The sequence below is a fragment of the Saccopteryx bilineata genome, chromosome 1 (genome assembly GCF_036850765.1).
Source record: "Saccopteryx bilineata isolate mSacBil1 chromosome 1, mSacBil1_pri_phased_curated, whole genome shotgun sequence".
In the NCBI taxonomy this organism is placed as follows: Eukaryota; Metazoa; Chordata; class Mammalia; order Chiroptera; family Emballonuridae; genus Saccopteryx; species Saccopteryx bilineata.
Window position 1 is genome coordinate 168,704,983 of NC_089490.1, and position 22,012 is coordinate 168,726,994.

A 22,012-nucleotide genomic window follows, 5' to 3' on the forward strand; every position below is an offset into this window, starting at 1 on the left:
CTAGATATCCAAACTGCAAAATACCCTATTGGCTTACTTGGTCCCCAACAAAAGTGGGATAGCTAGGTCAAAAAGCAGTTCAATTTTTAATTTTTTGAGGTAATTTTCTTAAGTATTTTCTCCACATACATTGAGTACTACATCAGATGATATTAACATTTTTACTTCAACTATCATATATGATTTAAGAAGAATATCCTATTATACTTAACCCCATTTTATCTATTCTGGTTTACTTTTTCTTTTATTTCTGAAGAGTCAAGCTTTCTTGTGCAATCCTTTTTTTTTTTTTTTTTTTTTTGCTTAGATTTCCAGTTAGTTTCACCTCACACTGCCTTGTTTATGCTCACTGATGCCAGGTCTAAGAGAGGGTAGGGGCCTCAACGACAGCAGAGGAGGATAAAACATAGTGGTGATTAGTGTCTTCGCATATTACTTTGGGCAATAAGAGAACCCAGAGAATGCATTACGATGTTATTCATCAAGTCTAATGGTCCTTATTCTTGTTTTTGACTTATGTCGAGGGTTTTTGTTGTTGTTGTTGTTGCTGTTGTTGAAAGAAAGAAGAGTTAGGAAGAATGGAGTTGCTCTATCTTGGATTTTTATTAAAAGAAAAGAAGATTTATAAATGCTGAGTAAAGATTGATTTTATATTTTACATGAATTAATATCTGGATCAAGGGAAAACTTAACCTCCTCAACTTGATGTTGTTATTTCATCAGTAACTTGTGCCAAGTTCAGGAAGTCTCATGGCAGATGAGCTAGTCTTCCATAGCCTGAGTATTTTCTGAAAGACTATTTCTGCTCCTCTCTATATTCTTTTTATTTTATGACAGAGACAGAGAGATGGACAGATAGGGACAGACAGGAAGGGAGAGAGATGAGAAGCATCAATTATTCATTGTGGCACCCTAGTTGTTCATTGATTTCTTTCTCATATGTGCCTTTATTGGGGGGGGTCTCCAGCAGACTGAGTGACCCCTTGCTCAAGCCAGCGACCTTGAATTCAAGCTGGTGAGCTGTGCTCAAATCAGATGAGCCTGCGCTCAAATCGGCAACCTTGGGGTTTTGAACCTGGGTCCTCTGCGTCCCAGTCCGATGCTCTACCCACTGCGCCACAACCTGATCAGGCTCAATATCCTTTCTTGATCCTGTCTTATATATTTCTCTTCATTTAAAGCCCATTTTATCATCTTTGTAATATCAGAAGAAGTGACAATTCCCTCTAGTTGAGTGATTATTAGGGGAAGTGATATCGATGTATTTGATGTTAAAACCAAATTAGCTGTTATGCCATACCTTGGCATGGCTACATAAAACCAAATTTAACTTCCTACTTAAATAGATCGATAATGCTTGCACCACACATTTTGTGATGTTGGAGTTGATAACAAGCCTTTATTATAGTCACAGCAGCTGAACAGTGTCCTAGAAACCAACAAAACGCAGATTCTTTCATTGCAGTGACTTGATCTCTTGGCCCAATATTACATACTTACGAAGTCCCTTAGGGAACAATGTGTAATCATGCCTTGGGCCTAGATGATTTTATGCAGGAGGCTAAAGTAAAACTCAGTTTTACAAATAATATATTTAGCTAGCTTGGTTCTTTTTTTGCCTAATTCCTATAATGAATATTTCAAATTTTTACAGTTTTTCTCACATCTTCTGAGCCATAAGTTGTTGGAGTCATGGACTCTGGCTTCTTTTCCCCTTAGCCTCCATAGCCTCTAAAATTCTTCCATCAAAGAATTTGCCTCACCACTTAGGATTTGGTATGGAGTGAAATGAAAAATATGAAGCCTAAGACACAAGAAGACATGGGGGGGGGGGGAGTTTTCAGGGTACATTGCAAAGGAGGTGTGTGTGTGTGTGTGTGTGTGTGTGTATACAGGTAGTGGATTCTTAGCTATGTACCATGTAACAATCCTTTCTTCCCTGGAAAATATGTTTCATAAATAAACTACCACTAGGGTTTTCAGAGTATAAAAAATTGAAAGGCCTAGGCTGTTCCAGTTTCATGAGATAATTCATGTTTGATATAACAATAGTGGGAAATGAAAGTATGAGATTTTCTGCAAAACTTTTATATCTTTCACTTGTCATCTTTGAGGGAAATTTCTACCTCATAATATAATCAGTACTAAAATCTTACTGACACAGCCTCCACAAGGTCTCTTAAATTTATATTCTATTTCTATCTACCATGCCTGCCCAGATCCATGTTGTTAAATTATTAGAATGCATTTAATAACATACTAAGTTCTTGTCTTCTGAGTTAACCTATTTATAACTATCCAATTAAACTTACTAAACCCACATTCATTCATTCCTTCCTTCCTTCCTTCCTTCCTTCCTTCCTTCCTTCCTTCCTTCCTTCCTTCCTTCCTTCCTTCCTTCCTTTTCCCTTTAATCCTTTTCCTCCCTCCCTTCACATATCTTTACTTAAACTCAGTGCACATTTATTGAATGTTTCACTGTAATCTACACGTAGCAAGAGACACTGGAACTGAAGGTCAAGTTGAAAGACTGAGATATGTATATTTTATGATATTAAAGGAAGACTACATTAAAGACTAGTTACAATTTTACCTTTGGTACGTGCTGAGTACTTTATAGAAATTATTTCATTTAATTTTTACAATACATCTCACAGATAAGTGTAATTATTGTTTGCATTGTGTAGCAGTAGAAATTTAGATTCAGAGTGGTTAGATCATTTGCTCAAGATCATGCAGTTAGTGAGTATAAAGCTCACTTATTTGAGGAATTTGAACCCAAGCAATATGACTTTAAAAGGCACCCTCTTAACTGCCATTCTATACTTCTATTCAACCATAACAATAACAATAATAATGATAATAATAATAACAACAATATTCATTGGTAATAGATAATATGCTAGGCAATATGCTAAATGTCTTACAGGTTATATACCATTAAATTCATAAAGCATCACTGTGAAATAAGCATATATAATACAGTACTGTTTAGAAACACAGAAGAGGTAGCAATTGCACCCGCTTAGGATTATTGAGGAAGACATCACACAGGCAGTTGGACTTTAAATTAATTAAACACTTCTTGGAGATGCAGTGGAGGCAGTAAAGCTTTGGAATGAAACTAGCAGTTACGTAGTGGCTAGAATAATATATAGTACTGGAGACACATACTGGAAGTTGACCCTCTTTTTAGTTAGGTTTCTAGAGATATCAGGCAGACAACCTATAAACAGAGGTTATCAGATGAGGTGGTGGTTGGATTTGAAGCCTTTGGTTCTTTGGAGAGAGGAGTATGTCTCAGTGGGCTCATCCTACTGTCATGGAATCAAATCCCCTTATTGTGATTGTATTCTTATCATGGAAACTAACAATCAACATTGACTAGAAATATTTTTACATTATAATGAAAACTTCTATTCGTTGAGTGTCTATTAAATGCTAGATGCTTTATAATAAAATTTTATATTAAAATAATGCCAGTAACTATAATAAATCTCACTTGTGCATTTCAGGCACTGTGCTAACTACTTTACAGAACTTATTTTTTAATTCTCAAAACAACCTGGCAATGTAGTTATTATTATCATTCTTTAAAAATGAGAAAACTGAAGCTCAGAAGAGCTCACTGGACATGTGTAAACCCAGTTCTGTCTAGCTCCAAATGTCTTCTTTTGATTACAAATCACTGTTTCATATGCAGAATACTATTTACTGTCACCCCCAAAAGAAAATCACATTATTTTTATTTTTGGATCAAGAAAGCAGATTGGAGACATTTAAGGTCTTTATAGGGTTAGAAAATGGTTGAGAAAATATATAAACTTATTTTGTGAGAGCTGTAAAAACTATGTTTAATTTCTTTATATCTTGCTGGATACGCTTTGCTGTTATTTTATTTTGGATTTGTTTAGGATTTTTCCTGATGTTTTGTTTAGGATTTTTATATCTACATAAATTAATGATATAAACTTGAATTTTTCCTTTACCATGTTTGATTTTTTATGGCAAGGTTATTATAGAGTCAAAAGTAAGTTTGGAAACATTTTTTTCATCTATATATTATTTATGAATTGTTGGATAAGATTGGAAGAACTTGTCCCTTTTATGTTGATTCTTTTAATTGGAAGAGAGAAGTGGTGTAAATTTTAAGTGTTAACTAAGGCTTTCTATTTATTCTTTAGTTTCTTTGGCACATTATAAGAAAACTTCCATATTATCTGAATTTAAAAAATTTTAATTTTTATTGACAGTACTTTTTCTAATTTTTCAAGTTACTAACATATATGTAGTTTGATTCCCTTTTTTGTTTCTAAAATTATTGTTTTTGTTATTTGCTTTTCTTGGCAAATGACAATGTTGATTTTATTATTTATAAATAATTGGTTTTGGTTTTATCAATTTTCTCTTTTTTACATATAAATAAATATTTTCACTCTTAATTATTTACTTCTTTAACTTTCTTTAACAGTGTTCTTGTAATTTTTTCTTTTTTTTAAATTTCTTTGATTATGTCGCATGCTTAGCTCACTAATTTCCATTCTAACTTCTTTTATATATAAATATTTAACGTTATAAATTTCTCTCTAATCACAATTTTAGATTCATTTCATACATTTTATAAGCATGAAATGGTTTTGATAAATTTTTTTACCTTAGTTAATTAGAAGTGCTCTTATTAACCTTCCAGATATTAAAAAAAAGGGTTTTTATTTTTTTAATAACCTTCCATTATTCATTATGAGGTCAAAGAACATAGTCTCTAAGACACTAAATGTTTGAATTTTGTAGACTTATTTTGTTACATACTACATGGTTAGTTTACATGAGTGCTCCTTAGATGCTTAAATAGACTATGCATTCTGAAATTATTTCTACATCTATGCAATGCAAACAATATGTAATGCAATCAGAGAAAGGTTCCTAATTAAGAACTTTGTTGTTCAAATTTCCTTTAATTGTCCTAAATTTTTATGCCTGTAACATGAAAACTATGAAGAAAACTGGCATGTGACAGTGGAGTAGTATATCTCTGTCCCTTTAAAACCCTGAGGGAGATTCATTGTGCTAATTCTCTACTGAGCACTGCTGCTGAACAAGGCGGCTTTCCATTGTGGAGTTTTACCTTCCACTGGACATTCCTCTGAACATTAAATCCATTCAGCAGATTGTTTTTGAGCATAATAACATGTCGGGTTCTAGTCCACAGTGATAACGACTGTTGAGTTTGTGATGAATAATCTTCAGTGAGTCTCAAGACCCCAATTAATTATCCCAAGAGTTCCTCTATCCTTGCTCTAACTTTGGTAGAATTTTAAAAGCAAATAAAAGGAAGAAGAGGCAAAGGCATGCATGAGTTTCAAAGGAGTGGTTGAACAGTCTTGGAATAGTTGGTAGCTGGGGCATGTCCAAGGCAGCAGGGAAGTAATGAGGTAAATGTGCATGTATTTTGACCTTTGCCTTCGTTGTTTATTTTTCTATGGGGTGTGTCCTAAAGAAGTGGGGTGATCTGAGAATCTGTCATTAACCACATAGGTTTCATCTTTTCTAAGAAAATGAAACCTAAAGCAGTGTGACTAACCTGGTGCAGAGAAGTTGCTGCCCTCGGTTCTTTCGTCTTGTGACTGTTGCTGGCTGTTGGACTGTGAAAAGGAACAAGTGATCACAGGTGAAAAGGGGTTTGGTGCCTTGTGTGTAGATGAATTAGTGAGAAAAAATGAGTGCTTACTTAAGAAAGAACTGACTGCCAAGAACAAAGTTAAACTTGAAGGTTAGTTAGATTTAGGTCAGAGAAGTGGTGGTGATTTTAGTCCTAAGACAAAATATTTGCAAATAAATTAACTCAAATATCCATTTCAAGTTGATGTCAAATGGCTGCTTTATATTGAATTTTATTTATAAAACATACTAAGGCTTCCCAGTACCAGTTGATTAGGAAAGATAAATGTGAATACAGTTTTGCATTAGGCTTATAGATTACTGTAACAGACAAGGCAAACATAAAAGGAGACACACACATATTAACTTAAGTAAATATTTCTAACTGGTTTGGAAAGTCAAAGATAGGACAGTGATGAGCTTGGCAGGATTGATTGAGAATTTGCATGGAATATGTTTTTTCATCTCTTCACTTTCAGTCTGTGTGTATCTTTTGTTCTGAGGATGGTCTCTTGTAGACAGCATATATATGGGTCATGTTTTCTTATCCATTCAGCTACCCTTTGTCTTTTGAGCATTTATTCCACTGATAATTAAGGTTTTAATTGATAGGTACTCATTTATTGTCATTTTATTCTTAATACTTAATGTTCCTCTTTCTTCTTTTTAAAGCAGGACCTTTATCATTTCTTGCAATATGGTTTGGTGATAATGAACTCTTTCAGTTTTTTGTTTGCTTGTATCTATAAAGCTCTTTATTTCACCTTTAATTTTAAGTGATAGCCTTGCTGTATACAGTAGTCTTGATTGTAAGTTCTTGCTTTCCATCACTTTGAATATTTCATGCCAATCAGTATGGCCTGAAGTGTTTCTGTGAGAAATCAGATGACAACCATATGGGGGCTCAGTTGTAGGTAATTAATTGCTTTTCTCTTGCAGCTTTTAGGCGTCTTCTCTTTGTCTTTAATCTTTGGCATTTGAATTGTGATGTATCTTGGTGTGGGTCTCTTTGGGTTCATCTTGATTGAGACTCTTTGTGCTTCCTGAACTAGTGTGACTTTTTTCCTTTACCACATTTGGAAAGTTTTTAGCTATAATTTCTTCAAACTCTATCCTTTGTTTGCTCTCTTCTCCTTCAGGTACCTTTATGATGTGGGATAATGTTTTGCTTGATGTTGTCCCAGAGGTCTCTTAGATTTTTCTCATTTTTTAAAATTCTCTTTTCTTTTTATTGTTCTGGTTAGGTGCTTGCTATTATCTTGTTCTCTCAATCGCTGATCTGATCCTCTACTTCATCAGACCTGTTTCAGAATTGTATTCTTCATTTCTGACTGGTCTTTTTTTATGGTTACCATGTCCTTTTTAATACTTACTGTGTTGTTTTTTAAGTGCTCATGAAGATCATCTATTCTTCTGAAATTCTTGAGCATTCTTATAACCATTGTTTTAAGCTATGCATCTGGTATCTTGGTTGCTTCCATTTCATTTAATTATTTTTCTGGGGATTTTTCTTGTTCTTTCATTTGGGGCATATTTCTTTGTCTTGCCATTTTGTCTCTGTGTATTCAGTAGAATTGCTATGACTCCTTAATTTGTCATGATGACTATATTATGTAGGTTTCTTATTGATTTCACCACTCCAGGAATGTTTCTTGTGGCTTCTGTGTGCCCTTCTGTTGTAATTGAATCTTGAATGCTGCTAGTCCCTTCATGGATGGAGTAAACCCTTCAGGCTGCTGACTATAAGGGTACACTTTGATTATTCTGTATGAGTGGCTGTGCAGGGGCTACCCTCAGAAGTGGAGTTGTTCTCAGCAGGTTCTGGTGTTTGCCAGACTCCCTCTTTGGTTATGTCACTTGTGTTGCTAGTTGGGTGCTGCTCTGATGTGGTCTGAAACCCACCATTGGTTGTGTTGGTTCTGGGACCACTTGGGCAGTGTTTTGGTACAAGTTGATGTCAGCCATTGTGTGAAACTAGCCTTGAGCAAACTGTCTGGAGCAACCACATTATTTACTGTTTGTGGCTGTTTCTACTGGGCCTGGGTGTGTGTGTGAGGGACCAATCTTTGTATAAGGGGTGGCTTCCTCCAGCTAAGAGCTGTGGGAAAATCAAGAAAATATCTGAGGTTCTCTGAGGTCTGCCTCCACCAGTTGGCTACTTAACCTTCTCCTGAGATTGCCTGGCCTTCCTTCAGAGCCTTCTGAAGAAAGACTATAGAGTAGTCCCCATGTGACCATGACCTGCAAACCTTTCCACAGGGCATGAGCTTGGTAGGATGAGGTGACCAGGATAGAGATAATAGGGATAGTATGTCCCCTACTTGGGGGCCATGTAATCAGGCATTCAATGAGGGGAAAGTGGCCTTTATCCCAGAGCCATACCATACAGTCTCTACCAGGATCTCCAACTCTAACTCTCCAAGGAGGAGTGAATATAGCCAGCTGTTCCCTCCACAGAGCAAGCTCAGAAGGGCAAAGCCACCAAGGCTAAGGACTATGATTAAAAGAGTGTCCCAATTGGGGTGGTGCCAGCCAAGCTTGTAGGAGGGGGACAAATACTTCACCTCTCTCCTGTTTCATAGCTTTCAGCACCTATCAGAGATCCAGACAAGAGCCTCCAAAGGAGACACTCCAGAGGCCCCAGCTCTGAGCAGCCCTTTATTTTCCCCATGGAGCTGAGTTAGCAGGGCGAGGCCACCAGGACTTGGGAGGACAGATCCAAGCAGTCTTTTGTTGGGGGTGGTGCTGGCAAGCCTATAGGAAGGGGATGGGCACTTCTTTCCCTTCCTGGGCAAGAGCCTCAAAGGGAGATGTGCTCTAAAGTTCCCAGCACCAAGAGCTCTCTGATTCACTTCCCCCTACCCCCAGTGGTACTGAGTTCACCAGGGAATTCCAAAGGTTCCATCTCTGCACTCTGATCCCCCTATTGAAATAAACTCAGCAGTATGGTGCCACAGGGATTAGAAATGCCAGCTAAATGATTCGATGGGTGGGGAGCACGTGGTGTCGGCTCTGCACTTGAGATGGGAAAGACGGTTCCCTTTTAGAAAGCCACACAGCTCAATCACTGAGTCTCCACCAAGAGCTTCTCTAGAAAAAGAGATCCTGCTATGTTCAGCCAGTAGACCCTTCTGCAGGACTCCACAGGGTGGTGTTGCCAATAGTTGGAGGTCTAGGCATTTCATTCTCCAGACTGGTGTTGTAACAATAGGAGTGCTCAACCCCAAAGAGATGGCATCTGGGTCTCTAGTAGACTCCCTTCTCTCTCATATGAACTGGGGAAACCCTATTATTTTCACCACCAGATGCTATGTGGGATTCTCTTTTTGTTTCTGTTGCTGTGGATCAGTGTTTCTGAGTGGCATGAGACCCTATGCTTCAGCGGGGAGGGAGTTTTGCAGCCGAGATATTCCTCTGGCTTCTCAGCCACTGCACATGAGTGCAAGGGACAACCCTTTCCGTGTCTCCACCCTTCTTACTATTCTCTATGTGACTTATTTTATAATTAAATCCTTGATTATAATCCTTCAGTTCAGCTAGCCTTCAGTTGCTCATTCAGATTGATAGCTCTATGTTAGCTGTAAATTGGCCTTTCACTGGGAGAAGTTTAGTGTAGTTTGTATCTATTCTGCAGTCATTTTCAGAGTCCTATTTGTTGTCTTTTTAATGGTAGTCATTCTGACAGGTGTGAGGTGATACATCATTGTGGTTTTAACTTGATTTCTGTGATGATTTGTGATGTTGACTATTTTTTATGTGTCTGTTGGCTAACTGTATGTCTTTGGAGAATTGCATGTTTAGGTTCTGTGTCCATTTATTAAATTTGTTTTTCTGGTATTGAGTTGTTTAAATTCTTTATATGTTTTAGATACAAACTCCTTATTGGATAGAGCATTTGCAAACATCTTCTCTCATTGCCTTTTTGTTTTATTAATAGCTCCCTATGCAGTGCAAATATTTTAGTTTGATATAGTTTCATTTCTCTATTTTTTGCTTTTGTTGCCTTTTCCTGAGAAAACATAACCAAAAATTATTGCTAAGGCCAGCCTCAAAGAGTTTACTGCCTATGCTTTTTTTAAAAGTCTGGTTTCAGGTCTTACATTTAAGTCTTTAATCTATTTTGAATTTATTTTTTGTATACAGTATACAAAAGTGGACTAGTTTCAATTTGTTTGTGTACTGTTCATTTTTCCCGACACCATTTATTGATGAGACTGTCTTTTGCCCAGTGTATTGTTTTTGCCTCCTGTGTCATAGATTAATTGACTATATATGCCTGAGTTTATTTCTGGGCTCTCTATTCTATTTCATTGATGTGTGTGTGTGTGTGTGTGTGTGTGTACATGCATATGCCAGTACCATACTGTTTTTGTAACTATAGTTTTATAGTATAATTTGAAATCATTGTGCACGATAATTTCAACCTGTTCTTCTCATGATTTCTTTGACTATTCAAGATCTTTTGTTTTTCCCTATTTGTTTTGAGATTGTTTTTGTTCTAGTTATATGAAAAATGCCATAGGTATTTTCATTGGGATCACATTGAACCTGTACATTGTTTTCAGTACTATGAATATTTTAACAATTCTTTCAATCAATGATCACATTATAAACTTTCATTTATGTCTTCTTTAATTTTCTTTATTACTGTCTTATAGTTTTCAGAGTATAGAAACTTCACCTCTTTGTTTAAATTTATTCCTAGGTATTTTATTCTTTTTGAGACAATTACAATTGGATTGTTTCTTTATTCTTTTCTAGTAATTTATTGTTTGTGTACAGAAATACAGCATATGTCTGAATATTAATTTTATATCCTGTACCTCAACTGGATTCACTCATAGTGAATAGTTTCTTTTGGTGAGGGTGATGGAATTTTTTGGTAATCCTAATAGTTTTTTTTGGTGAGGGTGATGGAATTTTTAGTGTTTTTTAAAATATATAATATCATGTCATCTGCAAATAGCAACAATTTTACTTCTCCCTTTCCAAATTGGATATCTTTTTCCCACCCTTCTTTCATTATTGTGGCTAGAACTTCCAGTACTATGTTCAATAAGAGTGATGATAGTGGACACTTTTGTCTTGTTCCTAATGTTATAGAAAAAGCTTTTCACACTTGCGTTTGATGTTAGCTGTGGGTTTGTTAGATATGATCTTTTTTATGTTGAGGTATACTTCTCTTATACCCACTTTGTAGAGAGGTGCTATCATAAATGGATATGGAATTTTGTCAGATAAGCGTGTGCTTCTTGATCCTAGAGGCCTTGAGGATATTGCCTAGAATAGTGTCTAATGTTACAGTAAAGTCTCAATAAAAATGGTTGAGTAGATTAATTAATTAATTAATTTTATTATTATAGGGTGACATGTATTATAGCCAAATTATTCTCAAGTACTCTTTTACACAAAAATAAAATATTGACTCTTGTGAATCTATATATTATATATTTTCTTTTTATATAATTTGATCATTATATCTGTTATTTCTTTCTTCTTCTTTTTTTTTTTTTTGTATTTTTCTGAAGTTGGAAACGGGGAGGCAGTCAGACAGACTCCCGCATGCACCCGACCAAGATCCACCCGGCATGCCCACCAGGGGGTGATGCTCTGCCCATCTGGGGCGTTGCTCTGTTGCAACCAGAGCCATTCTAGTGCCTGAGGCAGAGGCCACAGAGCCATCCTCAGCGCCCGGGCCAACTTTGCTCCAATGGAGCCTTGGCTGCGAGAGGAGAAGAGAGAGACAAAGAGGAAGGAGAGGGAGAGAGGTAGAGAAGCAGATGGGCGCCTCTCCTGTGTGCCCTGGCCGGGAATCGTACCCAGGACTCCTGCACGCCAGGCTGATGCTCTAACACTGAGCCAACCGGCCAGGGCCTATATCTTATTTCTTTTTAATAATCAATAACAGGCCCTGGCCGGTTGGCTCAGCGGTAGAGCGTCAGCCTAGCGTGCGGAGGACCCGGGTTTGATTCCCGGCCAGGGCACACAGGAGAAGCGCCCATTTGCTTCTCCACCCCTCCGCCGCGCTTTCCCTCTCTGTCTGTCTCTTCCCCTCCCACAGCCAAGGCTCCATTGGGGCAAGGATGGCCCGGGCGCTGGGAATGGCTCTGTGGCCTCTGCCCCAGGCGCTAGAGTGGCTCTGGTCGCAACATGGCGACGCCCGGGATGGGCAGAGCATTGCCCCCTGGTGGGCAGAGCGTAGCCCCTGGTGGGCGCGCTGGGTGGATCCCGGTCAGGCTCATGCGGGAGTCTGTCTGACTGTCTCTCCCTGTTTCCAGCTTCAGAAAAAAGAAAAAGAAAAAAAAAGAGTCAATAACAATAAAATATCTTGTTGACACTATTAATATAACTATCAATTAAAGTTTATTTACAGACAATTATTATATCTACATATAACTATATTGTGTACCTGAGTATGTAGTACCTATGATTGCATTTATTTGCTTTAGGTATACAGTAACAATTTATTAGTATGATCTCTGAGGATCCACACTTGACCCTTTTCTCCACAAGCTGATGAGTGAACATTCTGAAATAATACGAAGTTATTCCACCTGTTGGCTGACAAGACAGTGTCTCACTGTTGGTATCTTTCTTGGTGTCACCACTTTAATATTCTACTATTACAAAAAGAACAGATAAAGAAAAAGTACACATGTTGATACAGTGAGAGAATGCATATTTCATAAACTCAGTTAAAAAATGGTAAATGTCATTGGGTACACAGAAACCAGCAAACTTAAGCAGTAATTGTATGCTAGCTAACTCACTGTAATGTGGTTGCCTACGTACTCAACTATAAAATAAAATAATACAGTCAAAGTAATATATATATTTTAGTGAGAGGGAGGGAGAGCGAGACAGGAAGGGAGAGAGATGAGAAGCATCAACTTATAGTTGCATCACTTTAGTTGTTCATTGATTACTTCTCATACATGCCTTGACCCAGGGCACAAACTGAGCCAGTGACCCTTTGCTCAAGCCAGTGACCTTTGGGCTCAAGCCAGTGACCATGAGATCATATCTATGATCCCATGATCAAGCCAGTAACCCTGCACTTAAGCTGGCAAGCCTGTGCTCAAGCCACAACCTTGGGTTTCAAACTTGGGTCCTTAGCATCCCAGGTTGATGCTCTATCCACTAAGCCACCACCAGTCAGGCCAATCAAAGTAATATTTAAAATAATGGAAATTTATCGGTGTAGATGTAGACTGTTCCAAATTTAGTATTTACATAGAAATTTTCACTGTTGACTAGTTTTCTAGGATCAAATCCTCCTTTAAGCATGCATGTTATTTTTTGTCTTTGGAAATGTGACTGTTACATATATATTTTCAGGAATGTGTTCTACCTGTTCTACTCTACCCTGAAACTCCACCATTCCTTTTGAGTGACTTAGTTGAGGAGAGGATTGTGGAAAATTATCCTCGTTAGGAAAGTAGGCATTGAGGAGATATAAAGAAAAGAAGGATTTAAACAGATTTTACCTCTAAAAGAAATAAACTACATTGCAATATGTTATTTTAAATAAAGTGAAAATTAATAGCTTTGTTTTTACATAGATCATGGCTTCAGCACCTACTAAGTCACATGAAAAATCAAGCCCTAGTAACAGTGAAAGTGAAAGTGAGAGTGACACAGAAAGTGACAGTGATGACAGTGAGACCACAGAGAGCTTGTCCTCATTTGATCAGTCTGAAGAAGAAGATCATTTAAGCTCAGAAGACATTATAGAAGAGCCACCTTCTGAGAAGTTACCAGGTGAGACTGAAATCAATGAAGAGGAGCCTTCAGATGTTCCAATTACAGATGATAACAGCTATGGTTCAGAAAAATCAGGTGAGGCATTGCCCATGAATGAGCTCCCTTTCTCCCTCCTATCTCCTTCTCCCCTTACTTCTCCTCCTCTTTCTCCTCCTCCTCCTCCCCCCCCTCCTTCTCTCTCAACAATATTTATGCCTTTGGAAATTTCTCTTTTATATTTAAAAATATTTTTGTTGTTGTTTTATAGTTGATCCAGAATGAATAGTTTGCTTACCTTGGAGTCTATATTGTAAAAATAAAAAAATAGGTTTGTAATTTTTTTACAAGTGTGTACAGGTAATTTTATTTAAGTTGAATATGAATCTGTTATACTTCACTCTAGCATATACCTTAACTTTTCATCAGTCAAATAATCAGTAAATCCTTGGGGATAGGGATTGAGAATCAGCAATTATAATAATATTTTCACATGGTTCTGATTCTAGTACTATGTAGGTAAAAGCAGGTCTACATGACTCTGCTTGACTCAAAACTTTGAAGAGTACTGGAATGTCAAACTTGAGTTTCTAAATTAAATATGGGGTATAGCAAAAAATAAGTATATAGTTGTGAGTCTGTGAAAACAAAGTGTTTATTCTTTGTACTATTATTTTCCATATGAAGAAGTGTAAAACTGCCTGACCTGTGGTGGCGCAGTGGATAAAGCATCGACCTGGAAATGCTGAGGTTGCCGGTTCGAAACCCTGGGCTTGCCTGGTCAAGGCACATATGGGAGTTGATGCTTCCAGCTCTTCCCCCTTTCTCTCTCTCTGTTTCTCTCTCTCCCTCTCTCTCTCCTCTCTAAAAAAAATAAATAAAATTAAAAAAAAAAAAAAAAGAAGTGTAAACCTAATTTTTCCCTACCCTGCCTCAGGACATAAAATACAATTATACTGAATGTAAAAAAAAAATGAATACCATGTTGAGTTTTTAATAGATAGCTCAATAAAATATTTTTATAATATACTATATATTATCAGATTAAGGGAAAATACTTCAGTAGATACAGAAAAACATTTTAAAAGTCCAAGAGTCACTCATGATTACTTTTTTTTTTTTTTTTTCCTGAAGCTGGAAACGGGGAGAGACAGTCAGACAGACTCCCGCATGCGCCCGACCGGGATCCACCCGGCACGCCCACCAGGGGCGACGCTCTGCCCACCAGGGGGCGATGCTCTGCCCCTCCGGGCGTCGCTCTGCTGCGACCAGAGCCACTCTAGCGCCTGGGGCAGAGGCCAAGGAGCCATTCCTAGCGCCCCGGCCATCTTTGCTCCAATGGAGCCTTGGCTGCGGGAGGGGAAGAGAGAGACAGAGAGGAAGGAGGGGCGGGGAGGAGAAGCAAATGAGCGCTTCTCCTATGTGCCCTGGCCGGGAATCGAACCCCGGTCCCCCGCACACCAGGCTGACGCTCTACCGCTGAACCAACCGGCCAGGGCCATGATTACTTTTTTAACAACTAGGAAAAGAAGATATTTACCTAAACTTAATAAAAACAGCTTGTGAAAAATCTACAATCAAACATTGAATAATGATAAAATATCACTGTAGTGAGGAACAAGAAAGTATTTTTTCTTTCAAACTACTATTTACTATTATTTTAGAAAGGCTAGTTGGTGTAAAAGTAATGCCAGAAAAGTAAATAAAGTCTGCGAGGATAGGGAAGAGAAAATATTTGTTATTCTAATCTACCTTGGATAGTGAACAAAGTCTACCTAAAATGTCTAAGAGAATCTACATATGGCTGAGAAATTTCCTTTGGGATACAAGATTGACATTTTTAAAAATATTGACCTTAATCAATACCAGTATGAAAATGTCCATTAGTATGGAATATAATACTGATTCTAAGCACCAAAAATGACTAATTGAAAAATGCATTAAAAGAAAGAAAACTTATCAAATTGTCCATACAAACTAAAATATACCCAGGAACAAATCAAACAAAACATGAATAAGAAAATAATTATGAAACATTATGAAAAACTTAATTACACTGAATATATCTAGAAATGTTCTAGGTTCTCCCTTGTTAACATTCAATATCATAAGTATATCTAGTATGACCAAATTAATCTTTAAATTTAATACATGCTCAATCTGGATTTATTCTTTTATCCTGACCCTACAAAAAATAAGGCAGTAGAATATCTTAAGAATCTTGGATAAACTTCTTAAACAAAATATAACAAGTGCTGGAATTCTTAAACAAATCATAATTTCACATAAAAATTAAAAGTCTGACAAATTTTACCATAATCAAATAAAAGAACATTTATGTAATCAAAGATTCCAAACCAAGTTAAAGAGACAGTCTGGAATAAAACCATAAATATAGGGATCATTTATCTAGAAACTAAAGTTATATGCTAATTAATTGGAGGAAGACAACCCAATAGAAAATTGTCAAAGGTTGTTAAAAAGGAAACCACAAAATAGAACTCTGTTTAAAAAAAGTATATAATCTACAAAAATTTATACTACTATCCTTGGTAGTAATATAAATTAGAACTATGAGACCCTATTTTACATTTCTCAGGTTAGAACTGTTTTAAAATTTTACAATATCAATACCTTGAATGTGAACTGAATGCTATCTGGTAAAGTTGCTCACTTCTCTAATCCTAACCTCTTAGACAAATTCTTGCATATATATGCTCAGTGAGATATATTAAAATTTTTATTAAGTAATGCTACCCTAGTAAATTCAATTGAAAAAAAATTGAAAAACGAAAAAATAATGTATAATATGCCATAACTTATAAAACAATGACAAGGAAACAAAACAACCTAGATGTCTATCGGTATGGAATTTGGCTTTAAAATGTGATATGCTCATAAGGTAGAGCATTATTGGCTGCTGAAATGAATGTACTATATCTATGTGTATCAATATAGACCTCAAAGTCATACAGCTGAATGAAGAAAACCAATTGCAGAGTGATACTATTTAGTTAAGGAGATATAAAAGGGTATTATATATATATGACAATACAAAATTATGGCAAAGAAACATGTTGGTTGCCTCTGTGGTGGGCAGAATGAAAATTTAACTACATCATTAATGTTTCAATAAATAAATTTGAAGCAATTGGGGAAAATATTAACATTTTTAAATTGAGATACATAGGCCTTTGTTAATCATTCTTTATATTCTTTGTATTTTTAAATTGTCACCAGCTCTCCCCTCTACCAAAATGATCAGCTGAAATTTAGGCTTGCCTAATCACCAGCCATCTTTTATTTTCACCTTGATTAAATTCTCTAGATTTTAAAAAAACTCTTTATCTGGATGATGAATGAATAACATTTACCCATAGCAAGTGTTAATAATTTATCTAAGCTCACATTGAAATATTTTTTTTTCTTCTTTTCCAAGAGAGAAGAGGGGAGATAGACAGACACCCACATGCGACTGACCAGGATCCACCCAGCAATCCCTGTCTGAGGCTGACGCTCTGCCCATATGTGGCCATGCTTGCAGCCAAGCTAATTTTAGCACCTGAGGCAGAGGCTCCACAGAGCCATCCTCAGTGCCTGGGGCCAATATGCTTGAATTAATCAAGCCATGGCTGTGGGAGAGAGAGAGAGGGAAGGGGAGGGGGAGGGATGGAGAAGCAGATGGTCACTTTTCCTGTGTGCCCTGACTGGGAATTGAACCCAGGACATCTACGCGCCAGGCCAACGCTCTACCACTGAGAAAATGAGCCAGGGCCTGAAATGTTTCTTAACTATTTACAAACTAAAATAAAAATAAATGAAGGAAATACAGTAAACCAACTTAATGTGTTTCTAAAATTATCGATGCAACTGAAATTAAATGTTAAAATATTCTTCCAAATGAATATTTTCACATGATTCTACCAGTTAAACAATCCTTTAGTAAGCAAAAGTTAAGACCTGATAAGAGAAAACTTCTCTGCTATCTTACAGAAAGTTTTTAAATCTTGAATCTGCAACTATTTACAACATCAGCTTGTTGGGTTGCTTCTCACAGCATAGATGTGAAAATAATAATGATGAATAATAATTTATAAAATTCTAGGGTTACAAAACAGTAAAGACATTTGAAGACTTCTACGTTAATTGTAAGAAATACTAAATAAGTATAACTATTGAATATATTGCAAAAGAATATATATACCCAAGTGTGGCTTTACTGGAATTAAGAGGTACCAATTATTAATAAATCTGGCCCTATATATGGGTATGTCTAGAGACTCCCAATATTTAAATATTTTTATAACACTTAAAACCTCTCAATTATGCACAAATCCACTTTCTTTGCAGAAGGAGAACTTGAGGGGCTCAGTTAATATCAGTCATAACAATATGAGAGACGGTTTGTATTGTAAAAAAAAATGCTAAGAAATCTACAGTGTGTTTTAATGTTCCTGCTATTTCTCCTGAGACCTCATATACTGAATACATGACTGTTTATTTCATTTCCAAGTCCTAATTTCTTGGTAAAATACATTTAACAAGGACATGGAATATTACAAAGAAATTTTCAGGATAGATTTATTTCAAAGATTTTTTTTCCATATACAGAATATTAGAAAAATACAGATTTCACCATGTTATTGTTTATCTTCCTTCAGTAAGAGAACTTTTGAAGATAGACACTGTAACTATATCTATATATCTATTGAAAGATATCTATGTATATATTAATATGAGTTAATTTTTAAAGTGGTAAATTTTTAGTTTTCTGGACATTTTTATCTTTGTAGACTTAATATAGTTTATGTTTATGACTTAACTCATTTGCAGCTGGGAATTTATTATTTTAGTGTTTATAAAAAATTTAATTTTAAAACTTTAAGATTAACTTACCTTGTCCATAATTATTCTTTACATTGAGTAATGTAGGCATAGTATCATTTTTAACATATTTGTTTATCTTTTGACATGTTACTGAGCATTTCAGCCATGTTTATGTAGTCTTGTATAAAATATAAATAAAGTTAGCAGCAGAAAAAATTAGTTAAAATTGAGGACTAACCTTGTCATTATTTTTAAAGGATTAACTGAATGTAAGGAAATTCTGAGGAAGCTCTCATTGTTGATTTGGAAAACTCTGTCGAAATCTAAGTAAGTACAACTTAAAATTTTCAAAGTAATATATCATTTTAAATCATTCATTTCCTCTGTATGGAATAATTTTTCATCCTGCTAACAATCATTTTGGAGAAACTTTCTATGGGACAAGAGATTAATAGTTTTTGAAAATAGATAAATATCTTCTTCTTTTCGGAAGGGTTATGCTATATGGCTTTTATTTAGTAGCAAGGAATACTATACTGAGAACTTCAAAGAAAGGAGGAAAGAATCATTTTCTTTTAATATTGCACAAGACTAAAGTAGCAATTTAATTGGTATTATAATATATGTCAAAATATTTACAAGTCTCATAAAATTGTCTTTGGTATGTTTTAACTAATGCCAAGACATTATATAACAGCAAGGACAAATACTGTGCACCAAATCAATGCACCATTTCATTCCTTAAACAGCTATTGTTGTGTGCCTGTTAATAGGTGAGGCTCTAAGGATACAGTGATGAGTAAAATGTCCTGTTGTGGGTGATTTACTGAGTCTCATCTTATGTTGCTTATCTCCAAATTTCAATTCTCTAAAATAATTTAGCATAAATATAATATAATGCCAATTCTATGCAATTATAAAATAAAACCCAAACCGAAAATATCATTTATAATATGTATGCTTTAAGCATATATCGTGACCTATGCATAATTTGATTCCAATAATTTTTTAAGTATTTATCTCATGAATCCTTATAGCAACTACATGAAACATTATCTGCTTTTAATTCTCACTTAAACTGAGCAACTGTAACACAGGATAGAAGAGAAGCAAGTAATCTGAAGTCTCAGAGCTTGTCCATTTTTTAATTGGGTTGCTTGTCTTCTTGGTGTTGAGTAGTATAAAGTTCTTTATATATTTTGAAAATTAACACCTTATCAGATATATCATTGGTAAATATGTTCTCCCATTTAGTGGCTTCACCTTTCATTTTGTTGATGGTTTCTTTTGCTGTGCATTATTTTAGTTTGATGTAGTTTCATTGATAAATCAACAAACAACAAAGACGTGGAGAAAGGGGTGGGAGAAAGTGTGAACTGTTGGTGGGAATGCAGACTGTTGCAGCCACTGTAGAAAGCAGTATGAAGTTTCCTCAAAAAATTAAAAATAGAACTACCTTTTGACCCAGCTCTCCCACTTCTGGGAATATAGTCAAAGAAACTAGAAGCACAAAGACACATAACAATATGGTGATAGCCAGAGGAAAATGGTGGGAGTAGGTGGAGGTGGGCAGAGTGGGGGAGAATGGGAATGGAAAGCACTGTGCTTGGAGCAATGGGCACACATGCAGTGTGCAGGTGGTGTTTGGTTGAGTTGTACACTTGAACTCCGTATGGTTTTGTGTATAAATGCCACCCCAATAAATTCTATTAAAAAAAGAGAAAAATATGAGAAAATAAATAAATAAATAAATACATCAATAAATAAGTTCTAGAACTTGTGACAGATCCACCTGGCAGTCTGACTGCAGAAAATGCAATGTCATTCACTATTTTAAATATGCAAAGAATGAATTCTGAAAAAATACACAGCAGAAGTAACATCGCTCTGCAATGTTTTGATTTTTTTTTAAAGTAGCATGTAGTAGTTTCCCTTTTCAGGGCCAAAAACTAAAGAAACAAACCCTCCTCCCCCAAATTTAAATGAGAACAAAGTGTGTAGTTCATATTTTGTACAACACCAGCTGTTGGAAACGATGTAGCTGAATTGAGTTTCTGACATCTGCTAATGCAGGTATAACTATACAATTGCTTTAGGAAACAATTTGTTATTGTCTTATGAGGTACTAGTCAGTAATTACACTAATCAAAAATACTCTAGAGTTTAACCTGTGTGTTAGGAAGCATCCACAAGAGTGATTATTGCAGCACAGTTGTAACAGCACGAAACAAAAGGAGTAATTCAAATGCTCATTGAGAAGAGAAAAATATAGAGTAACTTGTGATGTGGACATGTACTTATTATTATAGTCCAGTAAAGTTATCTAAGTGTAGCTTCCTGTAACCATATGCCTAAATTTTAACAGTAATTGGTAATTAAGTTTAAAAAGTAAATTATATAAAACACAGATAAAACATTGCCCTTTTAATAAAGATGCAAAAGTAGGTATACATATACTGTCATAAAAACTTTAAAAAATTAAGCAAAAGAATGTGTAAACTAAACTCAAGGTAGTGGTTGCCCTTGAGGCAGAGGTGGGAGAAGAGTTTTGAAAACAGCTCATAGCGTAGATTTAAGTTATAGAAAATTTTCTGTATCTTAGAGTGGGCGGAGAGTTTGCAACTCTTCATTATAGGTTCATTTGAAATGCAAAATAAGATAATTCCATACATATAATTGACCAAAGATTATGATTGATTTAATTTTTACACTAGAAATACAAAAATAGTATTTAAATTGAAAATAGAGATATACCTTTTTTGTAAATTTATAGTTACACTAGTGAATTTCAGTTTCACAACAGAATCAGTCATATCTTTAAGGGCTTATTCACTATTACGGAATAATGGTAATGGCCAGGAAAATTGTTACTTAAATATAATGGAAATTTGAAGTTAACTTTTCTTTAAGTTTCTTGCTTAAACTAGAAGAAAATTTGTATAACCAATTGAATTGTGGAATTTTAACTCACACTACAATTATTTTGGCCCTGGCTGGTTTGCTGAGTGGTCAAGTGTCAGCCCAGTGTGTGGAAATCTTGGTTTCTATTCCTGGTCAGGATGCATAGATGAGACCATCTGCTTCTCCACATTTCCCCATCTCTTTCTTCCCCTCCTGCAGCCATGACTGCAATGGGTCAAGCAAAGTTGGCCCTGGGCATTGAGGATGACTGTGTGGCCTCACCTCAGGCACTAAAATAACTGGATTGTTGAGCAAAGGAGCAGCGGCCCAGACAGGCAGAGCATTGCCTGGTAGAGGGCTTGCCGGGTGGATACTGGGCATATGTGGGAGTCTGTCTCTGCCTCCTTGCCTCTCACTTAATAATAATAAAAAAACCTACAATTATTTTTATAATCTTTGCATTATGTGTTTTATATTTTTATTCAGAATGGTGAGCTTACTTAAAGACTTTGTTGAGTCTGAATTTTTTTTGATTGATGGAGATTCATTATTCATCACTTGTGTTTTCAATGTGAACTTCAAAAAAGGACAAATTCTTCACTTCTTCTATATTGTAGAACAATTTCTGCATGACTTCATTCAAAAAGAAGCCAAATTTGTAATAGTTTTTTTTAAGGTAACAAACATTTAATTCTCTGTTCTCATTTTGTTGAGTTTAAAAATATATATTTATTTTTAAATGTGATCAGTCATTACTAAACTTTTTTAGGTATTTTGCTTCTTCAGATTATAAATAAAGTCTCTACTAATATAAATAACACCCAATATTAATAATAAAAAAATAGCTAATAAGTCTTTATCTGATATTTCTACAGGACCCAGAAAA

At 35.7% G+C, this 22,012-nt stretch overlaps 2 protein-coding genes across 2 annotated transcripts in view; one reads left to right on the top strand and one right to left on the bottom strand.

The window, feature by feature from the left end:
- PALLD (palladin, cytoskeletal associated protein) overlaps nt 1–14,208 on the bottom strand; it is a 583,598-nt gene extending 569,390 nt beyond the window's left edge. The window contains exon 1 of the mRNA XM_066279499.1: nt 14,105–14,208. Coding sequence (XP_066135596.1) covers nt 14,105–14,190 — 86 coding nt within the window. The 5' untranslated portion in view covers nt 14,191–14,208. The remainder of the gene's footprint in view (nt 1–14,104) is intronic.
- The window catches only part of LOC136337740 (probable ATP-dependent RNA helicase DDX60), a 104,173-nt gene continuing 87,703 nt past the window's right edge, over nt 5,543–22,012 (top strand). Inside the window, 4 exon segments of the mRNA XM_066279442.1 lie at nt 5,543–5,668; nt 13,221–13,497; nt 18,483–18,552; nt 21,613–21,802. Coding sequence (XP_066135539.1) covers nt 13,224–13,497; nt 18,483–18,552; nt 21,613–21,802 — 534 coding nt within the window. The 5' untranslated portion in view covers nt 5,543–5,668; nt 13,221–13,223.